The 19,410-nt window shown below is 48.4% G+C and overlaps 1 protein-coding gene across 3 annotated transcripts in view; it reads right to left on the reverse strand.

The window, feature by feature from the left end:
* Nucleotides 1–3,110: 3,110 nt before the first annotated feature.
* SKI (SKI proto-oncogene) overlaps nucleotides 3,111–19,410 on the reverse strand; it is a 97,658-nt gene continuing 81,358 nt past the window's right edge. Inside the window, exons 2-8 of one of the 3 annotated variants that reach the window (XR_014616680.1) lie at nucleotides 14,978–15,103; nucleotides 14,414–14,529; nucleotides 12,722–12,993; nucleotides 12,040–12,341; nucleotides 9,768–9,998; nucleotides 4,440–7,821; nucleotides 3,111–4,404 (exon numbers count right to left, since the gene is read on the reverse strand). Coding sequence is in view for 2 of the 3 variants with exons in the window: in XM_084220170.1 (XP_084076296.1) it covers nucleotides 7,633–7,821; nucleotides 9,768–9,998; nucleotides 12,040–12,341; nucleotides 12,722–12,993; nucleotides 14,414–14,529; nucleotides 14,978–15,103 (1,236 nt within the window). In the remaining variant the exon portion in view is untranslated. Of the gene's footprint in view, nucleotides 7,822–9,767; nucleotides 9,999–12,039; nucleotides 12,342–12,721; nucleotides 12,994–14,413; nucleotides 14,530–14,977; nucleotides 15,104–19,410 lie in introns of all 3 variants that reach the window. The other 2 variants (XM_084220171.1, XM_084220170.1) reach the window with 2 other exon arrangements.

Raw genomic sequence — 19,410 nt, forward strand, 5'->3', positions numbered from 1 at the left:
AGCTGGGCAGGGATGGTGGCAGCTGCCCTGGGCTGCTGCTCCCTGGCAACTTCCCCGGCATCCCCCGACACCAGTGGGGCTGGGGTGGGCACAAGGAGCTCAGAACTTTCCATTAAGGATCTCCAAGCCCACAGCGGCAGGTCCAGCTGGGAGCCTCGTGTCTGTTCACAGCCCTGATGTACAATCCCATCTTGTGTTCTTTTTTTGGTGTAGCCAAAGTGCCATCCCAGATTTTCCATGCAGAGCGTTGGAGGGAAAGCAGCAGGGCTGACATCAGCAAAGATGCAGTAATTGCAGGCTGCAGAGCCAGGCCTAGGAAACCTCTATTGCTGAAAAATGCTGCGTGTGTTGAATCCCTTGGCACTGCAGTGAAATCCTGAGCTGGGAGCTGCTGCCAGGCAGAGGGGCTGGAATTTGGGGCAGAGGGTTTGTGGGGGAGTTTAACACGCCAAGAAATGGAACATGGAAGGTTTGGTGCCCAGCCTTCCTCTGCTGCTCCACTCACCTTGTGGGTTGGAAAGGCAACTTTGACTTCTCTGTGTCTGACTGGTCCCTTACTCTGCAAAGCAGTGCTGGAAATCCAGGAGCTGGATTCAGGAATGCTGAGCAGCCCAGGAGGGACACCCTGCCCTGCTGGGCCTGCAGCTGGCACTGCCAAGGAGATGTTTGGTGGGTGCTTCCTGCTGGGACCATGAGCAGCAGGAGTGTGGCTGCAGGGAGGCCACAGCAGGGCACTGGCACTGGGGATGCTGCACAGGGAATCCATCAGTGCTGCCTGAAGTGGTTTCACTCGTGGGCTGTGGGGCCAAGAGCTCTGTTCATGCTCTGTTCATGCTCTGTTCATGCTCTGTTCATGCTCTGTTCATGCTCTGTTCATGCTCTGTTCATGCACCTGTTTGATCCTTGGCCACATAAAGGGAAGGGTTTAATGACCTTTTCTGACAACCAGACAATAAAGGAATTTCTTGATCCAGGGCTGGAACTGAGCACATGGAGCAACCCAAAACATTGTATTATAAACAGGGTTTATAAAGGGCTCTTTGTAAACTTTCTTCCCAGGATCATGGCCACTCAAGTTTATGGTCCTTATGGTGTTTACAGAAATGAGATTTTGGAGCAAAACTGACCTTTGAAGCAGTGAAGCCTCATTTTCTTTTGACCTGTGCAGGGGTCCTCGGGTTCCTTGGAGTCTTCCTCAACTACATAGGTATGGGAGGTGGAAGAGCAGTGGTGGGAGGGCCAGAGGACTGGGATGGCTGGGCCAGGGTGGCTCTGGGGCAGTTTTATAAAGGTGAAATTCTCAAGGTTCCAGGCTGAGGAGCTGACTCAACAGAAACAAATACAAAGGTAAATCCAAAACGATGAGCCAGAAACCCCACAGATGCTGTGCAGAACAATTGGGCTCAACCAGTCCAGCCCAGAGAGCTGTGGAAACTTTTTTCCCTCCCAAATAAAAATGTGTGGGAATTTGCATTGCAGTCAGGTAATACTTAAAGTGCACATAAGCCATCTCATAAAAATTCCAGCGGCGTGTACGTCACACAGCTGGCTTTCATTAGAGCTGTGCTCTTCCTCCTGACAGTGCCTTGGAGCTCAGATCTCCATTAACTCTGCCATTCCTGGGCTTCTGCTGCTTCCCAGATTCCTGACATTTTCCCCACCTTGGATCCCTTCCCTGCAGGATGTGTTTCTTTAATGTCTTTTCAGCAAATGAAGGTGGGAGCACCTAAAAGGTCTGGTTTGATCCCTTGAGCAGTAACAAGGAATTTCCTCCTTTCTCCCCAAAATCCCTCAGGCCTCTCCCTGCTCTGTGTGTGTTGAACTTCCCTGTGCTCCATCTGCCAGGCTGGGATTGGGGGGCTGCTCCCAGGACGTTGGGAAGCACTGAGGTGCTCTCTTGATCCCCATTTGTGGGATTTTGTGGCCATTTCTTTCAGCTGTGCCCCACCCAAGGTTTGGATTTGCCACGTGCACCCCGTGTTTGGGGTTTTAGTGGTGTTTTCTGATGGCTGGGTAACACAAGCTCTTGAGTAAATAATGAAAAGTTTTTACTCCAGGCCTCAGGAAATTTGATTTTTATTTCTATTTCTATTTATTTCAGCTGCTTTGAGTTTGGGTCAGTTCAGCTCACTTGGTTATTGAGCAGATTCAGGTCTCATTCCTAATGTGTCTCATTGCTAGTAAACTGAAGTTATTTTGTCAGCAGAATCAGAATTTTCAAATCCAGTTAGTTACCACTTACCCAGAAACACAAGACAGCTTGACTGGGCTTTACCAATCTGTGTTGTTGCACTCACAGCTCCTTGGAGACAGAATATATCATTTTTTCAGCCTCTGGTACCAAGCCTGATCAAACCAAATCTAGTTTGCTATTTAGTTTGGAATAGGAATACCCTGACAAGTCTCTCTGAGAAGGAACAGCAGGAGGAATGTTATTTGAACTTTTAATTTCAGGGCCCCGAGTCCCAGTAAGGCTGTGCAGGTGGAAGGACAGGGATGTGGACGGGATATGGGGCACAAGATCCTCCCCAAGGATGTGGAGCTGCACTGAGGAGACAAACCCACCCCTTGGAAAGCTGGGTGAGTCTCAAATAAGAAGAGATTTATTTTTTTAAGCTCTTTGCTCATTCTCCAGCTTTTCCACTGCTTTACAAAGGCATTTCAGAAATGTCCCAGAGCTGTGGAAATTCTGCAGCCACTTCTCAGAAAACCATGAGAGAATTATTCTGACATATGTTTCCATCTCCTGCTTTTTGCATTTTCCCCTCTTGTGTTTCTTTTTCTTTGACCTAGAACAAACTTCTCTATGCTTACAATTCTCACTATTCCAAAGAAATTTCACTGGAGTGTTAGATTTTCCCCACACAGTGGAATGCTGTGATCCCAGTTAAATTCCAGTCTCCTTCAGCAGTGTCCATGCAGAGGTTTTGTGCTAAATGATGCCTCAGGGAGGGTCCTTTTCCTGGGCCCTCAGGAAATCAGGGACCAGGTGCTGTGGGATCACCATGAAGGGGGAGCAGCACCTCAGCAAAGCACAGAGAACTCCAAAAACATCCCAGAGCTCTTTATTTTTTTCTGGACAAACAATTTTATTTTCGGTAATGCGTCTATACACTGTACATTCAGTCACTGTGGTATATAAGCATAGCTATTTTCATACATAATCTCATAAAGTCCTTTATTTTACAATATTATCTGCATCAGGGGGAGGGGATGTGGAAAAGGGGGTGGAAAAGGACTATCAAGGTACACAGCGAAATAGATAAATATGCCAAGCTTTTTTCTTATTTTTTTTTTAAATCAGGCATTTATAAACAAGAAAGCATACATTACTTACATAAAAATAGTTCTAGAATAGTAGAGTAAGTCATAATATTGTCATTAGCAGCAGCATAGGAGAGACCAGGATAACAAAAATGTGCTGAAATGCTATTGGCTATTATAAATGTAAAGATTTATTTTTCTTCAATTGAAAAAATGTCATTTCTGTGAGTTCTTTCAATTAAAAAACAAAACAAAACAAAACCAAAAAAAACCAAAACAACAACCAAGCCAACAAAAAACCTCTCTAAAACACATGGACTGCTGAGAGGGCAGAATGGAACAAAAACCAACCTTTTGGTAATAAAATACTTTACAGTGAAAATAAGGACAAAAAAAATGCAAATGGTGGAGAAAAGGTTATAACCCACATTGAAAACTTGCAAAAAGATTTTGTTTTGTTTTTTTCCTAACAGACAGCAAAGGTTCTTCTCAGTTAAAAACACAACTCATAAAACAAGACAACTACCAGGTAAGAAAGAGTTTTGAAAAAGTAAACACCATATACACTTATAATACAACAGTGTAAAATGAAAAAAAGTATTTACATGTTGAATTTACTTTTAATGTTTTTTTACATTGGCTAGTTCTGTTTGAAAAGCAGAATATTATGTATAGAGTTAGCTGCTCCATAGATATGAATGTTATTGCTGTTGGTTTTTTTTTTTCCCTTCGTTAAGTCTTCGTTCAGTAATAGAAACAAGGAGTAATTAAACTGAATATACAAGTAGTAATATATTTGTAGGTACAGGGAGAGTCAACAGCCTGTATGAAACACCTCTTCTCCCTTAGAACTTCTTAAAGGAAACTAAAGCACAGAAGATGGGGGGATGGAGGGGCAGCCCCTCTGGCTGGGAATGCAGCAGGGAGTGGGGGCTGCAGGAAGGAAGGAAGGAATTCCACAGACCAGGCTGGCACAGCTTTACTGAGGTGTTGCAGCCACAGGAATGACCCCAGAGCTCCCTGGCCTCGAGCACCTTCACACGGGGGGGCTGCTCTGCAGAGCCCCCCTGGTGAGAATCGGCCCCTGGGGCTGGCACAGAGACACTGCTAATGGCTCTGAATTCCAAACCAATCCCAACTCTGCAGAAATCACTCACCTGCTCTGCAGAGTGAACTCTGATTGTTAAACATGAAATGCCAGGAAATGCCCAGTGGTTAAAGCCAGCCCAGCCCTGCCAGCCCCTCCTGGGCAGCGGCTGCTGCTGGAGAATGTTTGTTCCTGCTCTTCTTGCACCTTATTTCTCTTCATGCCTTTAAACATTAATTGATAGAAATTGCCTTTCACTCCCAAGGAGCAAATCCTAGGGAGTCTGGGGGTGAGTTCAGCCACAGGTATGGCCCTGCATGGAGTGCCTGGGAGTGGGGCAGAGAGGAAAGCTCCAGCTGTAATTCTGGTTTGGAGACTCTGTGCTGCCCCAGGACCCTTTACCTGTGAGCACAGGTGAGGCTGCTTGGTGGTGACTGACTATTTTACTGTTCTGCTTCTTTCCTTTGAAAATCCTGCAGCTTTCCTTCCTTCAGAAGTGTGGGAGCCTCCTGCCCAGTGAGTGACTGCATTTCCCTGGACACAAAAAGGAAAATTCATGGTGTGCTCAGGTGAGTGGCTTTTCCTGGGGGACAACAGCTGGACATGGACATGGTGCTATTTTTTGGGGGGGTTATAAAGGGAGAGAAACCATCATAGATCAGGGGGGAAAACCCAAACAAGCAAAATTTCCAAAGCCAGGCTTCCATGAGCTGCCACAGGAGCGGGGTCTGTTCTCTGTGTGGTTCCCAACACGGCAGTAAAGCAGAGCACAAGAGACTTGAAATGCACACAGATGATCAGCTACAGCTACAGTTGTTTAGTTTCCCTTGAAGAAATAAGTGGATAATACAAATCTGGAAATCATAAGGCTGAGAACATTTTTCTGCATACTGCATAACAAAAGAACCCCTTTACATAAGACAGTAATAATGCCCATTAATGACTATATGGCAGAGTTTAATCCATGCATATGATTTAATAATCACAGAAAAAAAACATACAAAGAAAATAAAACCCCACATTTAAAAAAAAAAACAGAAACAAAACCTGCTCAAGCATAATCAAAATTCCTTTTGCATTGCACTTTAGAAGGAGAGCTGCACCTAGAGCCAGTCTCCAGTATCCCAAACACACAAGGGCCAACCCCTGTATCCACAGACAGGTTCAGGTCATTGACTTGGTGTGACTGTTTCTTGCTCCCAACAGTTTTACATTGTCCCAGTAATTCCACTCCTTTCATATTTCTTCTTTTTTGTACCTAAAACATATATATGAACTTCTTTGTTAATGCTCACAGTTACAATAATGGTTACTATAATGGTTTCAAGCAAACAGCTCTTGTTTAAAAAAAAAATCTCTCTAATGTACTGTAAGTAAATACCATAATTTTAGGATTGGAAGCCACTTTCTGTCTACTGGGAAATAATTTTGAAGCTTACATAGTTTGCATTAATGTCCAAAAGCAAATAAAGATTACTGGAAATATGTTTCTTCTTTTAGAATAACTCTGGGTATGATGATGCATAGGGGGTTCTCTTTTTTTTTCTTTTTTTTTTTTTCTTATTATTATTTAAGGTAAAAAAAGTGTCAGCATTGCCTAGAGAAGATGCTGAGAGGAAAAATGAGCTGGAAGGCACATCTGCAGCCCCAGATCACATTTTCACTTGCTTGAGCGTGTCAGAGGTGAGTGTTTATGGGTGAAAATTAATTTTCTCCTGATCAGTAAAGCACCAGCTTTATTTGTTAAGCACTTTTGGGAGCATCTCTGCTGCTCCCCAGCTTGGGTCATACACAGCCACAAAACCAGGTTCTAACTGAACCAGCAGCACAGGGGGAATTCCTGCTCAGGGCATTCTGGACCTGCTGGATCCTCCTTTGCTTACAAGGATGCTGATGGGAGGTGTCAGTGGTGGCAGATTGGGTTCATGGTTTGCACAGCTGTTAGGGCAGAATCTCAAATGCTTGACATGTACATCTTAGAAACAGGGAATAAAATGCAGAGTAAGATTCTGACAAAGTGCAGGTTTAAAAAAAAAATATATAAAAAACCTCAGCACCACCCCCAAGGCAGTGATGGTTTGCTGCATTGTATCCCGGGGCCACGGCTTGGATCCCAAAATTAAAGTAATTTCTCTTTTTAAAAACAAAAAAGTTTTTTTAAAAAAAGATGTAGGCTTATTCACAGCAGCAAAAATGTTGGTTTTCTGTTCTGTAGTATCCGACACTGCAACGTTGGACTCTCCTTGGGCACAGAAATCCTGACTGACAGTTCGGAATGGAAGCGGGGAAATACTGAATTCATGGTAAGATGGTGCAACAAGATGAGTTTTCCAGAAAACTGAAAGCTGAAGATTTCAGAATGACTTCAACACACAGATGTCTCTGCTTTGTTCCTCTACCAACTGATCATCCATTTCCTTCCTTTCTCTCTTTCTTTTCCCAAGGCTGACATGCTCCTGGGTTAAGTCTCTGAACACAGGGGGGGTCTGTTGGGTCGGCTGGGGCTCTCAACCCAACCCCTTCTGCTCCCCTCACCCCCTGCACACTCCTGCAGCTTCCCTTCTTCCTGTGTCCAGGGCAGGAAATGGACACAATTCATTCTAAGGAAAAAAAATCAACTTGGAAAAGCACTCTGAACTTCTCCTACACCCACGTGACGGGATGGAACCGTGATGGCTTCTGAGATGGCTGGAAAACTGCTCCTGACATGGATGGCATCATCACCAAGAGGGGCTTCTGCACAAAGAATCCCAAAGCCTATAAAGTCATTAAAAATTGTGCATCGAAGGTTTTTTATTTTTTGTCTTTTTTTTTTGTTTTGCTTTTAAAGGTTCATTATAAAAATCTTGTTAATTTTTTTTTTTAATACCAAGTCTGTGTAATGAATTATTTTAAATAGCTTATAAGAAAAGTCGGTTTGTTTTTAAATTCCAAAATGTTCCAACAGGTAGGAGAACACAAAGCCACTGCCGTGCTCACCTTGGACTCCGGGTTTAGCTGGACCACACTGCTTTGCTTAGAGTTTGCCAGTAGAAAATTTTCTGTGGACTTAAAAGTATTTTGTTTACAAACACTTTGTGTTTTCTAGGCACAGTAAGATGTTGTGCTATATGGATTGGGAAAAAAAAGAGGCGGAATTCAGTGCTTCTGTTCTAGAGAGTAACAACATTTGCCTTCCAACTACTGAAAATCCATATTCCTAAAGTGTGTGCCAGGACACCACTACTCACACGTGCACTCCCAGTCCCACTCTCTCCCTCCCTGTGCTGGGGGATGAGCGGTCAGTTCTCCATGGGGCTCGAGGTGCTCTCACTGCTGGGCTGGCTGCTGGCTTTAGGCCACAGTTGTTCCTGAAGTTCCTTGACCACCTTCTCCAGGTGCTCCCGGGCCTCCCGCTCGTGCAGGAGGTCGGCGCGGAGCTGCTCCCGGTCGGCCTCGGCGTGCTGCAGCTTCACCTGCAGGTCCTCGATCTGCAGGGACAGACAGACAAACAGGGCTGTGGGACACAGAGCCTGTGCCTCCCCACAGACCTTGCACAGGGCCAGGGGAGCAGGACAACATGTACTCCAGACATAGAATTATCAAGATTGAGGAAGGAATTCCCTGTTCCTTTTTTGCATACACTACTGCAGTACAGTGCCTGCTTAGCTTTGAAACCTAAACATTCCCAGCTCCAGAAAGGAAGGTGAAAACCAGAAGAGTTAAGAAACAGTTCAAGAATTCCTTAGTGCCACAGAACTCTGGTCACTTCTTCAAGCATGGCTGGTATTTCTTTAGGCAGTGACAGCAGCTCAGCAAAGCCAACCCCAGGTGCTGGCACAGGGGATTCACTTTCAGCTCTTTTACAATGATTGTTAATGGAAGTGACCAGAAAGGGCCTTGGCTGCAGATGGGCCAGGCCTTCCCAGCTATGGATTAAAGCCCTGCAGTGTCCCCACTCTGCTCCCAGCAGGACCTGCAGCTGCCCTTGGCCTCCCTGACCTCCCTGTTTGGTACTTTCTGACAGAAAAGGCAGAGAAAACCCCCAGGACCGGAAGGCGCAAACACCAGAAACAGCACCCAGCCAGAAAGGAAATGTCAGCAGTCAGCAAAGATTGCCATTTAACAAGGAAGGGAAACCTCCAATGTTTTGGGCTAAAATGCAGGTAAACCTTCCCCATCCATGTCTGGATTTCAGTATCAAGGTAAGAAAAAGGAAGGCATAAACCACAGCTCCTCAATGGGCATTAAGCATCTAATACTTTAAGCCTACACAGAGGCATTTCCACCCTGACTCTTTTGTCTTCTCCCACCCTGGCCTGATGCTGTTTCTGTCAGACTGAGCCTGTCTAGAGAACTGCGGTTTCCTCAAAAATAATATGTGACCAACTTCCTCTTGCACCCCAAGCTGCAGCTACAAGGGTGTATAAAGCTTTATTTTAAAATATCTCAAGACTTAAGAACTTAAGTTATAATGACACCTTATAAAATTCAGCCCTGGGAGTGAGTTACTTAAAGAGTTTTGTTACCAGCTGTGCCAGCCACAAAACAGGAGCTGCCACATGCCCTCTGCGCAAGGACAGCTCCGGGGTGGCCATGACAGGGGGCTGCTGCAGGGGACACTGCCAACCTGCCAGGCCTGGCCTCAGAAAAGAGGAATAATTGGCTACTTGAGTTCTTTCTGAGGTAATTTTTAGCCTTTAAGCTTAAAGGAGGGAATGCATTAAGAGACTGAAAATGCCCAGTGTCACAGAGTCACCCCCAGGACACACCTGAGCCCCCAAGCCCAGCCCAGGCCGTGTTCACCTGCCCTGGTGCTGCTCCCCAGGGCCCCGGGGGGAACGCCCAGCGCAGCAGCCCCAGGGAGGCTCTGTTTAGTCTGGACACCCCTTATCAGTGAGACATCCTGTGATGCCGAGAGGAAGCCCCACATCATTTCCTGCTCCTGGCCAGACGTGTCTCAGCGGGAGCTGGCGGCCACTCCCCTTCCCCTTATCAGAGCCCTGGAGATTGCGAGCTTGGCTCCTGCTCTTCCCCTCCTCCCTTAAAGCCACCACGCCAGGGACCTGCAGCTCCCACCTCCAGGAGCACCTGTGTCTCACACAGGCTGCTCCAGCACTCCTGGAACTCCCTCTGCCGCGAGCTTTTCAGGGCTGTGTTAAACTATGTGAAGTATTTGGAGTACATATAAATACACACAAATTAAAGTGTGTTCAACAGCAGCTCCTGAGGGCTATGTCTGAGGGCTCCCTGCCCCAGGGGAGGCCCTGAACACCTCTGTGGCAGGTGCATGGAATGAGTTTAAATTCCAGCCCCATTTTTGGCCTCCTGGCTGGCCCTGCCCTCTGCTGATGCCTGTCCCAGCTCGGGAGCAGGGGTGGGAGCAGTGCCTGGCAGGAGGGAGCTGAGGAGCTGCTCCAGCCCTGCTGGGCCTCACCTGTGCTGAGTACTTGGCGCGGAGCCTGCCGGCCTCGCAGCCCTTGTCGCACACGCGGATCTGCCGCGCCTGCTCCAGCTCCCGCTTCAGCCGGATCCGCGACTCGTTGGCCTCCTTCATCTTCTTCTCGTTCTCGGCCCGCAGGCGCTCGATCTCCTTCCGCAGGTTGCGCTTGGCCTCCGTCGCTTCCCTCAGCTTCTCTTTCTTGGCCACTCTCAGGAACTCCAGCTCCTGGGACAGAGGCAGGTAAGGAGTGAGTGCGAGGAAGCAGAGCTGCAAGGGAAGCCATCCAAACCACATTCCCACCTCCTGCTGGCGCTGACCGAGGCAGCTCCCGGCTAAACCCCACTCTGAACTTTGCAAGAGCCCTTCTCCTTTAAATCCCGTGGAGTTCCTGCACTCCAGCTACCCTGAAGCCCAGGATAACAAAAAGCTCAGCGCTACAGCCCCATTTTGCTTTGTCAAGCAGAATAGCTGCGACCATCTGGGCCTGAATAAAGATGAACTGCAGTTGGAGAGAGCTCCAGCACCAGCTCCACGTTCCAAACCACCCGACTGCAGTGCCTGGGCTGGAGATGAAGGCTCTGAAGATGCACAACGTGGAAAGTGCAGTTCTGAATGTCCTTTGTGTATGGCAAAGCTCAACAGGACATCAGAAATCAGCTCCATTTCATCAAGCCCCCACCCAAAATCCACTCAACACAAGGACAGAACACAAACTGTGTCTTTTCTAGCTCTGGGGTGCTGTAGGTGACTGGGGTGAGCCCAAGACTCCTGACAACCAGCTCATGGGCTGTTCTGTCACAAAAACTGGAAAACTCTGGGCTAAAACCCGAAGTTGAATGGAAACCACATTTTGCTCTGGGAACTGCCACTCCCCCTGTCCAGGCTGGGAGCTGCTGCCTTGGAATCTCAAATCCATGAGGGAACCATTAACTGAAGTGATAATAAGGAACCTTCAAGGTACAAAGGAAGAAACCCCTAAGCTGTTAAAATACATGTTCACAGCAAGCACAGAGATGTGGCTCACGTTTCCTAAATGGTTAAATTAGAAACTAAAGATCTATTTTTTTCCCCCAGAAGCAGCATTTCCTCCCTGTCCGAGTCAAACCCTCCAGCCCTGGGTGCTGTGAAGTAGCACTGCAGGGTCATGGGAAATTCTCTCTTTTAACAATCTCACTTCCCAGCCAGGCTGGTAGTTAGCCTGGCCATGCCTCTAGAAATACACACAGCCCCTGGAAGTACACACACAACCTCTGGAAGTACCCACAAGCCTTGGAAAGACACAGACCCCGGAAATGCAGCCACAGCCCTTGGAAATACACACACACACACAAAAAAGTCTCTTCTGTGTGTGGAACTGGGCACCCACCCCTTCCCAAATGGAGAACAAAGGTTGGACACCAGAGTCCCCTGACCCTGACACAGGGCTTGATTTAACACTCAACTGCTTCATGTAACCCCTGCTTTAAGTACACACTATTTAGGTATTATGCATAAATGTTTATTTTAAATGCATAAAATAAAACACAGATTTACTGGAACACAAAGGAATTAAGCAATTTGCTCAGGGTAACTAAAAAAGAGAGCATCACTGCTGGTTTTGTGTCTCAAAGCAGGCCCTTATTTACTCATCCCATGGATTCCAGCCCCAGCTTGGGAACAGCTCCACACCAAAAATTCAGAGAGGACACACAAATCTTCTACACTGGGTCCCTCTTCTGTATCTCTCCACTCTTTTTACCCCAGCTCAAATAAAAGGCAGTTCACCCATCTCTGTGCTCAGCCCTGACCTGCAGCCCTGCCTGACCATGGACACACTGATGGATCCAGGAATTCCAGAAATCAGGAGCTGCTTCCCTGCCTGAAGCTCAGCAGCGTGGCCAGTGGGATGCCTGACAAAGCCCTGACTTCAGCGGTGGCCGTGTCCCAGGAACACCCTCCCTCACAGAGCCTTTAAAACTCCAGCTAAAGCCTCCAGAAATGTTTCCTGTTCAGTGAAATGAAAACAAAATAAACTCTGCTGGACTAGAAGATTTTTTCAGTAATGAAAAGATGTTGATTTTGGTAACCATGGATTTATAACCCAAGGAAAAACAGGTGGCAAGCTTAAAAACATAAGACTGGTTCCTGTGCTTTGGTTTCCCGGCTGGATTTACAAACAGAGCCCCAGCAAAGGCTGTTGCTATTTGGGAAAAATGAGGCAATTCCTTTTTCAGAGCTCCCTGCTGGGCTGTACCTGGCAGGGCAGGGCAGGGCAGGGCAGCCTTACCTGGTGCAGGCTGCGCTTGGCCTGCAGGGCCGCGTTCAGCTTCTCCTCCTGCTTCACCCTCATCTTCACCACCTCGTGCAGGAACTTCTCTTTGGCTTCTTTTGTGTCCAGGCCACTGTCCAGGGCCTGCCTGAGGTGCTCCAGCTCAGCCTCCAGCCCGCTGCTGTGGGGGTCAGGGTGTGCAGCCACCTCGTAGGAGCTGTTGACAGGGGCTGGGGGCTGCATCCCAGGGGAGCTCATGTCCTTGGCAGAGCTGGAGGAGGTGAAGGATGGGGAGGAGAGCGAGGATAAGGAGGAGGTGACTGGAAAAAAGAAACATTGAAAATTAATTTTAAAATGTCAATAATTAAGACATAATTATATACAGCTCATATATATATATTATACAGCTCAAAATGTGCTGAGGCCCTTTTGTACGGAGACACTTGATAATCAATTTTAAATAGGAAAGGAAATTAAAAACCTACTCATTTTATACTTTGATACTTGAGAAATGATGAAAATGCAACCTTGACTTAAGGGATTGAGTTCAATTGGTTTGAACTGTGACTGTGCCACTCATGTCACAAAGGTACCATGGAGGCACTGGGCTTCCAGAATTCCATTTAAACCCCACAGAAACTGCACAGGAACCCCTGCAAAAAACCCAGCCCAAATAAAGGCAGCCACAAGCGTCACTTACATTCTTCCCTGGTTTCTACTTCAATCTCTGCTTCCGACTCCTTGTCCTCCTCGGGGGCCGTGGTGGCCGTGGTGGTGGCGGTGGCCTCGGGGACAGCCGAGTGCTCTGGGCCGTGTTTCCTCTTCCTGGGCTGCCCTGAGCCCAGGGCCTCGCTGCCCCGGGACACCACCGTGGCACAGGGGGGGTTGCTCACCATCTTCTGCTGGGCTGGAGGGGCCAGGGCCACGTTGGGGGCCACGGCGCTCTCAAAGCTCTTGTAGGAGTAAAAGCTGCTTTGGGGGAGGTAGAAGAAGGAAAAAATGGTGACAATCCTGGCTTTGGAGAGCTTCCCACTCCAGAGTTACACTGCAAACACCCACAGTGAATCCCACTGATTTCCACCAGCTGAGAACCTGCCCATGGCACTGGTCAGTGCTTTGCCCTCGTTAAACCCAGGGATCCCAGCCCAAGGGCCACACGTCCTAAGAGCAGCAAGGAGATGAGATCTCCCAGAGCCTGAAAGGCCTAAAGCTGTTTCCTCTGCTCTTCATGGCACTGTTGTTTTAACCAACTGCACAGCTGGATTTGTGTCTATCCACAAATGTTTTGTGAACTCAAACCAGCACTTCCTTAATGAAAACCATGGAGTGGAAAAGCATCTTCTTGTGCCTCTGTGATTCTGACACACACCTGAGTGCCCGTGTGTAAATCCACAGGTACAACAACCAACAAACCTTTGGTTAAACCTTGGTGTTACAGGGGAGCATTAACATGACATCAAACACATGGAATTTTGAAAAAAGCAGAGCAAAGACTTTGCAACTTCAATTCAACACCTATGACATGATGTAGTATCAGTTAAATTTTCTCCTGGAGCTGTTGTAGGTGGGTTTTATCCAATACTGAAATCAGCCAAGTTTCTCACAGGGATACCAAGGACACTTACACCACTTCTCTCCCTATCTAGTTTAAAAATTAGGATATGCTGACAGGCATTTTCCCTTCTATTTTCCTTTTTTTTAAATCAATCCCCACAGCTTCTAAGAAACTTGTTCATAAGGGCAGCACAATATGTTCTCCACAATATTCCCAAAAAACACCTGGTCACTTAAGTCAAACTTTCCAAAGGAATCATCACCCTCAGGCAGAAATCTGGCTCGGAGCTTTTTCAGACTGCACAGCTCCAGTCTGGCACAGGGACGTCCCATTGCCCGGACACTTTCTGCTCTCTGTGTGACACCAGGGTCCCACCTGCTGCGGGTGACTCACTCAGGGCTGCTCCTCTCCAAGAGCAGAGCGTGGCCTCAGTGTCTGGACAGGTCTGACAGGCTGAGGAGCCAGGAGCCCCCAGGGCCAGGGCACAGAGAGGCTTTGGGGAAGTCTCTGCTGCCCTTCGGCCTCCCTGGCCCGGTGGGGATGGAGCTGGGCTGGAACGGGAGCCGGTACCACGGACAGGGGCCCGGCAGTGCCTGCATCTCCCTGACACTGCCCAAGACCCTCAGTGACTGCCCCCCAAGTGCCCACCCCTGCCCAGCAGCCTCCACCTGGCACTTCTATGGCAGTGTCACCCTTAACCCCCTTCACACACAAACCAGCAACACTTTTTATGTTTCCCTTCTGCAAACCAAACCCTGCGGCTGCAATGCTCTGACTGGGCACGGGGACAAGCCCAGAGGCACCTGCCACCCCCTGTCCCTGTGCCTGTGTCCTTACCTGTCCCGGATGAGGGCGGGCAGGTGGCTGGAGAGCTCCTTCTCGCTGGCAGACACCGCGGGGGACCAGGGCCGGAAGGCGGAGAGGCGCTGCCGGGGGTGGACGCAGCCGATGCTCTGGGGACAGGGCAGGACATGAGTGACCCCAGCTGCTCTGAAAGCATCCATCCCCCCAGAGGGGACCTGGGGCTGCCCAGGGCACCCTCGGTCATCCCCACAGCTGCTCCCCACTGGCCACGACCTCTGTGAAGTTTGTAGGGATCACAAAGAGCTACAAACTCACACAAAGAGCTGCAAACAAATCCTGAGCCTTGCAGGATTCCTGTACCTCAAAGGCACGAGGGAATTCCTTACTTCCCTGTCACAATCCAGGTCAATGAGCACTGGAGGGTGACAAGGAATCTGGGGGGACTGTGTAGCTCAATGCTGACTAGGAAAAGGATGGAAATGTTACTAATTTAGAAACCCTGGGCATGTTCTTTCCCTCATTTTCTCCTCTGGTCTCAGCAGAGTGATGCTTTGTGCCAATTTGATCTCTCTTGATTACAAAATATTCAACAATCACCTTATTAGATGAACTGGATAAGGACCGTAACCAACTGGACTGTTTTTCCTTCTCAGAAGAAGCTGGAGATTGGGAAGCAGAGTCATCTATTTTGGGCTTTTTGGAAGCAGGAGGATCTGAAGAGACCTGAAACAAAGGCAGGAAAAATCAAAGTCAGATTCCTCATTTTGCAATCAGCTTAGAAACAAGTTATAAAGCAAAAGCAAATTTTGTTATTTAGAAGGAAGAAACTCTGGGTGTTTTTCTCCTTTTTTCAAATGTAAGGCCAAACAAAGGAGAGCAAACCAGGGGCAGACACAGACTGTGACATAACACACTTCACTCCTTCATGGGAGACACTCAGGTCAAGTGTGCATGGCACAGGAGAGATGGGCAGTGATCAAAGGGAGACACTTGCTCCCAGCTGAAGAGAACTATCAGCCTTTTATGATTTTTGCATGCAGAAAGGTAAGTTTAATGTGGTTGCTGAACTGGAAAGATTATTTTAAACGAGAACAGAACAGACTTTGTTATTCTGTTTGCAGTGGTTGTTATGCCGATGACTTCACTACCCCACAGCTGCAGTGGATTCTGGGGGTGCTGCCAAGAGCTGCTTTGCCTTTTCCACAAGTGGCTCAGCTTGGCCCATAAATCATCCTCAAGCATAAGAAAGCCCTTTGGCAAGCAAAATCCCTTTCCTTCAACACTGTGAAGGAATAAAATTCCTATAGTCCCAGCGTGGCTTGCAAAAAAATTGGTAACTACTGGTTTAACTGGTGCACTGGGGATACCAGCTTGAAGGGCTGCCAGTACAAACACCTCTCACAGCAGGGAGGGAGAAGGTTCTGGACCTTGTGCTGTAGCATGACCAGAAACAATAAAAGAAACATCCCACCCCTGCTTCTATTCCTTTCTGTGTCTTCTTGCAGTTCTGCCCTCTCCACCTTTCCCCATTCCCACTCAGCCTGGCTCCCAGAAGGGGGGCACAGCCACACTGCAGCCATTCATAATTGCTCATATTTGCATTCATTTGTTTCATCCTTTCACTTCACCATGATTTTGGTGGGCAAACAAGTGTTGATCCAGGAGTGTCTGGAGAATCTGGGGTAGCAATATCCTGGGAGCCTGGAATGCTCCAGCCCAGGTGTCCCTCCCAGGGACAGAAAGGACCTCATTTGCCAATGTCCTGTGTTCTGAAAATCAGTCCCCTCAAGGCACCTTCAGCTGGGAACTCAGAGGCTCCTTCTCCAGCTGATGCTGAACCCTGAGCACTGTGATTCAAATGATTGTTCTGAAAAGCACCTCCAGAATTGTCCCAGTGCCCTTCTCAGGCCGAGCTCTCTAACTGCACCCCATTAGTGCCTTGATTAGGAGGGAATGACAGCCCAGTCCATGCAGAGCCTGCTGCTCCCGTGGGAGCAGGGCAGATCCCTCTCCAGCCCCTGCCAGCCCATCTGGCAGCAGCCCCTCTGCCCTGCCAGCCCAGAGTGCCCAGCAACGTCCCCAAGCCAAGCCTGGAGGGCTCAGCACAACATTCCCTGGCACTGGGGAGCCTGGGGCAGCTTTCCATACACAGCAGATGAAGGAGGATGACCTGGGAGGGCTGTGGGGGTGTGTGTGCAACCCCCAGGACAAAATTAGCCCGTGCCAGTGCCAAATTCCAGCTCCATGGGATTTGCAGCAGATTCTCTGGGCACGGCTTCAGGCTTCCCCAGGGCTGCCTCCTGCCCAGCCATGGCAGGGGCCCTCCCCTCAGACCCAACTAGGAAAAGGCATTCCTGAGCCCTTCTCTAGAAAACACAGCACAATGCACTGGAAAAGATTTGTTTTTGCTCTGGGAGATGCTGCCTGTGCAGAATTAGTGACAGCACGGGAAAGGCATTTGGCAAGTGAGTGCTGATCCCAGCCCCATCCACTGGGGATGGGGAGCTGTGTGGGGAGGGGAGCTCAGCCTGCAGGGTGGGGAGGAAGGGGGGCTTGGAATGAAAAAGGCAACAGGTGGCAAGACTCAGCATGGAACCCGTCCCTCCCCCCGTCTGTCCGTCCGTCCTGAACATTCTGTCCAGGCAGGAACGGGACGGGCCCCAGGATGGGCCCAGAGCAGCACCCCAGGCACCCCAGCCCTGGAAATGGGGAGCAGGGACAGCCCTAGAAAGGCTGGGGGAGATGTTTCAGCAGAATGATCTCGTTTGCATTTTTGAAGGAATTCTCTCAATCCTTCTCCACTGTCCCCCTTCTTCTGCCTTCAGGTCAGGGCTGACCCCCAGGACCAGGAGGGGCTGAGCACAGCTGGGAAATGCTGCTCCAGCTCCCTGCCCAGAGGCTGTGCTGATCTGGGAGTGGGGTGCAGCAGGGAACCAGCAGCACAGGAGGTGTGTGCACAGGGGAAACAGGGCTGTGCTCCCCAGAGAAGGAGGTGCTGAGCAGAGCCCACAGGTTCTTCTGCCCACCCTGGGCACCCCTGAGAACCCAGAGCTGGAGCAGCACTTCAGGGGACCCAGGGCTGCTGTGCTCACAGTCCCTGTCCCACCTGCATTCCAGGGATCATCACATGTTTAAGGCCTCTTGGCAGATGCTTTAAAAAACCCACCTTGGATTTAGGTTTCACTTTAACAACTGTAAAAATGCAACAATTCCAGTAATTTCTACTACAGGAAGAGACTCAGATGTGGAACAAGGCAGACACTGAGCACCAAATCTGCTCTCCATGTGACTCAGCCATTACATCCCACTGCAGGACAGATTCCAGGCACCAAGATACCCCACTCTGACACTTCCAGCCCAGCCACAGCAGCCAACAAACCTTGGGACTGCTTCAAATGGGGATGATTTGATTTCATTTTTTCCTCTGTGCCAAATAATGAAACACACACCAAGTTGCAAAAGAAATACTGAAAATCCAATCTAGCTTTTTTGCCATCTTCATAAACGATTTATGAAACACTCAAACAAAAACTCAAGAAGACTGAAATAAATATTTCCTTATTTCCTATTCATTCTTACTTCCATTGGAGGCAATTTAATAATCTGCTGTCAAATGGGCTTTGTGCTGGACACAGCCACTTGTTAATAAACATTTTCTCCAATCCACAGATGGAAGAAACTTCAGGATACAAAGTGGGCCCAGAAATGCTTACGTGAAACATTTACTTAAGCTTTGGGACTTCTGGTTTCTGAAGCAAATTTTAGGGAAAAATAGATACAGAAAGATTTATACAGTCACTAAAAAAAGCTTTCAGAGGTACATTCCAAAGGGAAATTTGGGCCTGTGAACTCTGCCAGCCATTTTAAGGCAAACCGAAATGAGGCGGCTCAGCCTGGCCTGCAGCCAGCCAGGGCCACATTTGACATGTCAGATCAAATTTTCTACTTCAATTAAATATTACAGTAACAAACCATGAGACCAGTGGAAAGAATTTTTGACCCTCTCCTTCTCAGGAAGACAAACCTCCCCTGGAGCTCAGTACCAGCAGCAGAACCAGCAGCTGCAGGTCAGGCACCTCAACAACACCTTTGCTACAAATGCTATGGAAAATGAGCCCAGAAAAAATTCTTGTATTTTAAGATGTGGGAGTGCTCACAGGTATGATTCTTGGTGCCTGAATGTCTACCAAAATACATTTCCTGAATAATTCACTTTTTCCCCCCCTACTGTATCCCAGTATCACACATCTGGACTGAGCAAAGGCTTTTGCTCCCTCCTCATCCTTTGCTGCTCTGCCCCAAACCCACAGCACGTGGCACTGAAAACAGGGCTGCTTTTACCCTGTTAGGAATGAAAACATCAACACTTAGGAGGCCTCCATACCTGTGAATTTTTAGCTTGGAAATGAACCTACAAAAGTCAGCCCATGCTCCAAATCCTTGCCTACCCTCTGCTGATAAAATCTCCCCAAACTGGGTCTGAGTTGGGCAATAAATCCCAAATGCTGGTTAAAGACAGATCTGGGAAAGCAGGGCAGTGGCACAGGTTGGGCTGAGCTGGTCACCCTTCCCAGCCAGGTGTGACTGCACTTCTGTGCTGCCTCCACTGGGAATCCATCCCTTGGATCCCCTCCTTCAGAGCAGGGATGGGAAATGTGGGCTCCAGCCCAGCAGGAATCCTGGCACATGGTGTGGCATCTTTAGAAATGAAAGATTTCATGTCCCCAAAGCTACTGAGCTATCCCAACCCAGAGAAATCTGCATTCTTGAAAAAATTAATTGGCAAAATTCTGCAAAGCTGCAGAATTCCATTTTGTATCCTTAAGGCAGGTGTAAATCAGAAACAATTCCACTGGAAAACGCAGCTGGAAAAGCAGGGATAAGCAGAGAAAATAAAAAGCTGGCCTGTAAATCTGCAGTGTCCTCTCATTGTGTCAGGCTGCTGCTCATTCTCACCCCAGCTCAGTCACACCCCAGCACGGGTGGAGCTTCCTGTCCCTTCCAATTGCCCGGCTGGGCACAGAGGCTCA

Source organism: Fringilla coelebs (assembly GCF_963513975.1).
Source record: "Fringilla coelebs genome assembly, chromosome: 22".
In the NCBI taxonomy this organism is placed as follows: Eukaryota; Metazoa; Chordata; class Aves; order Passeriformes; family Fringillidae; genus Fringilla; species Fringilla coelebs.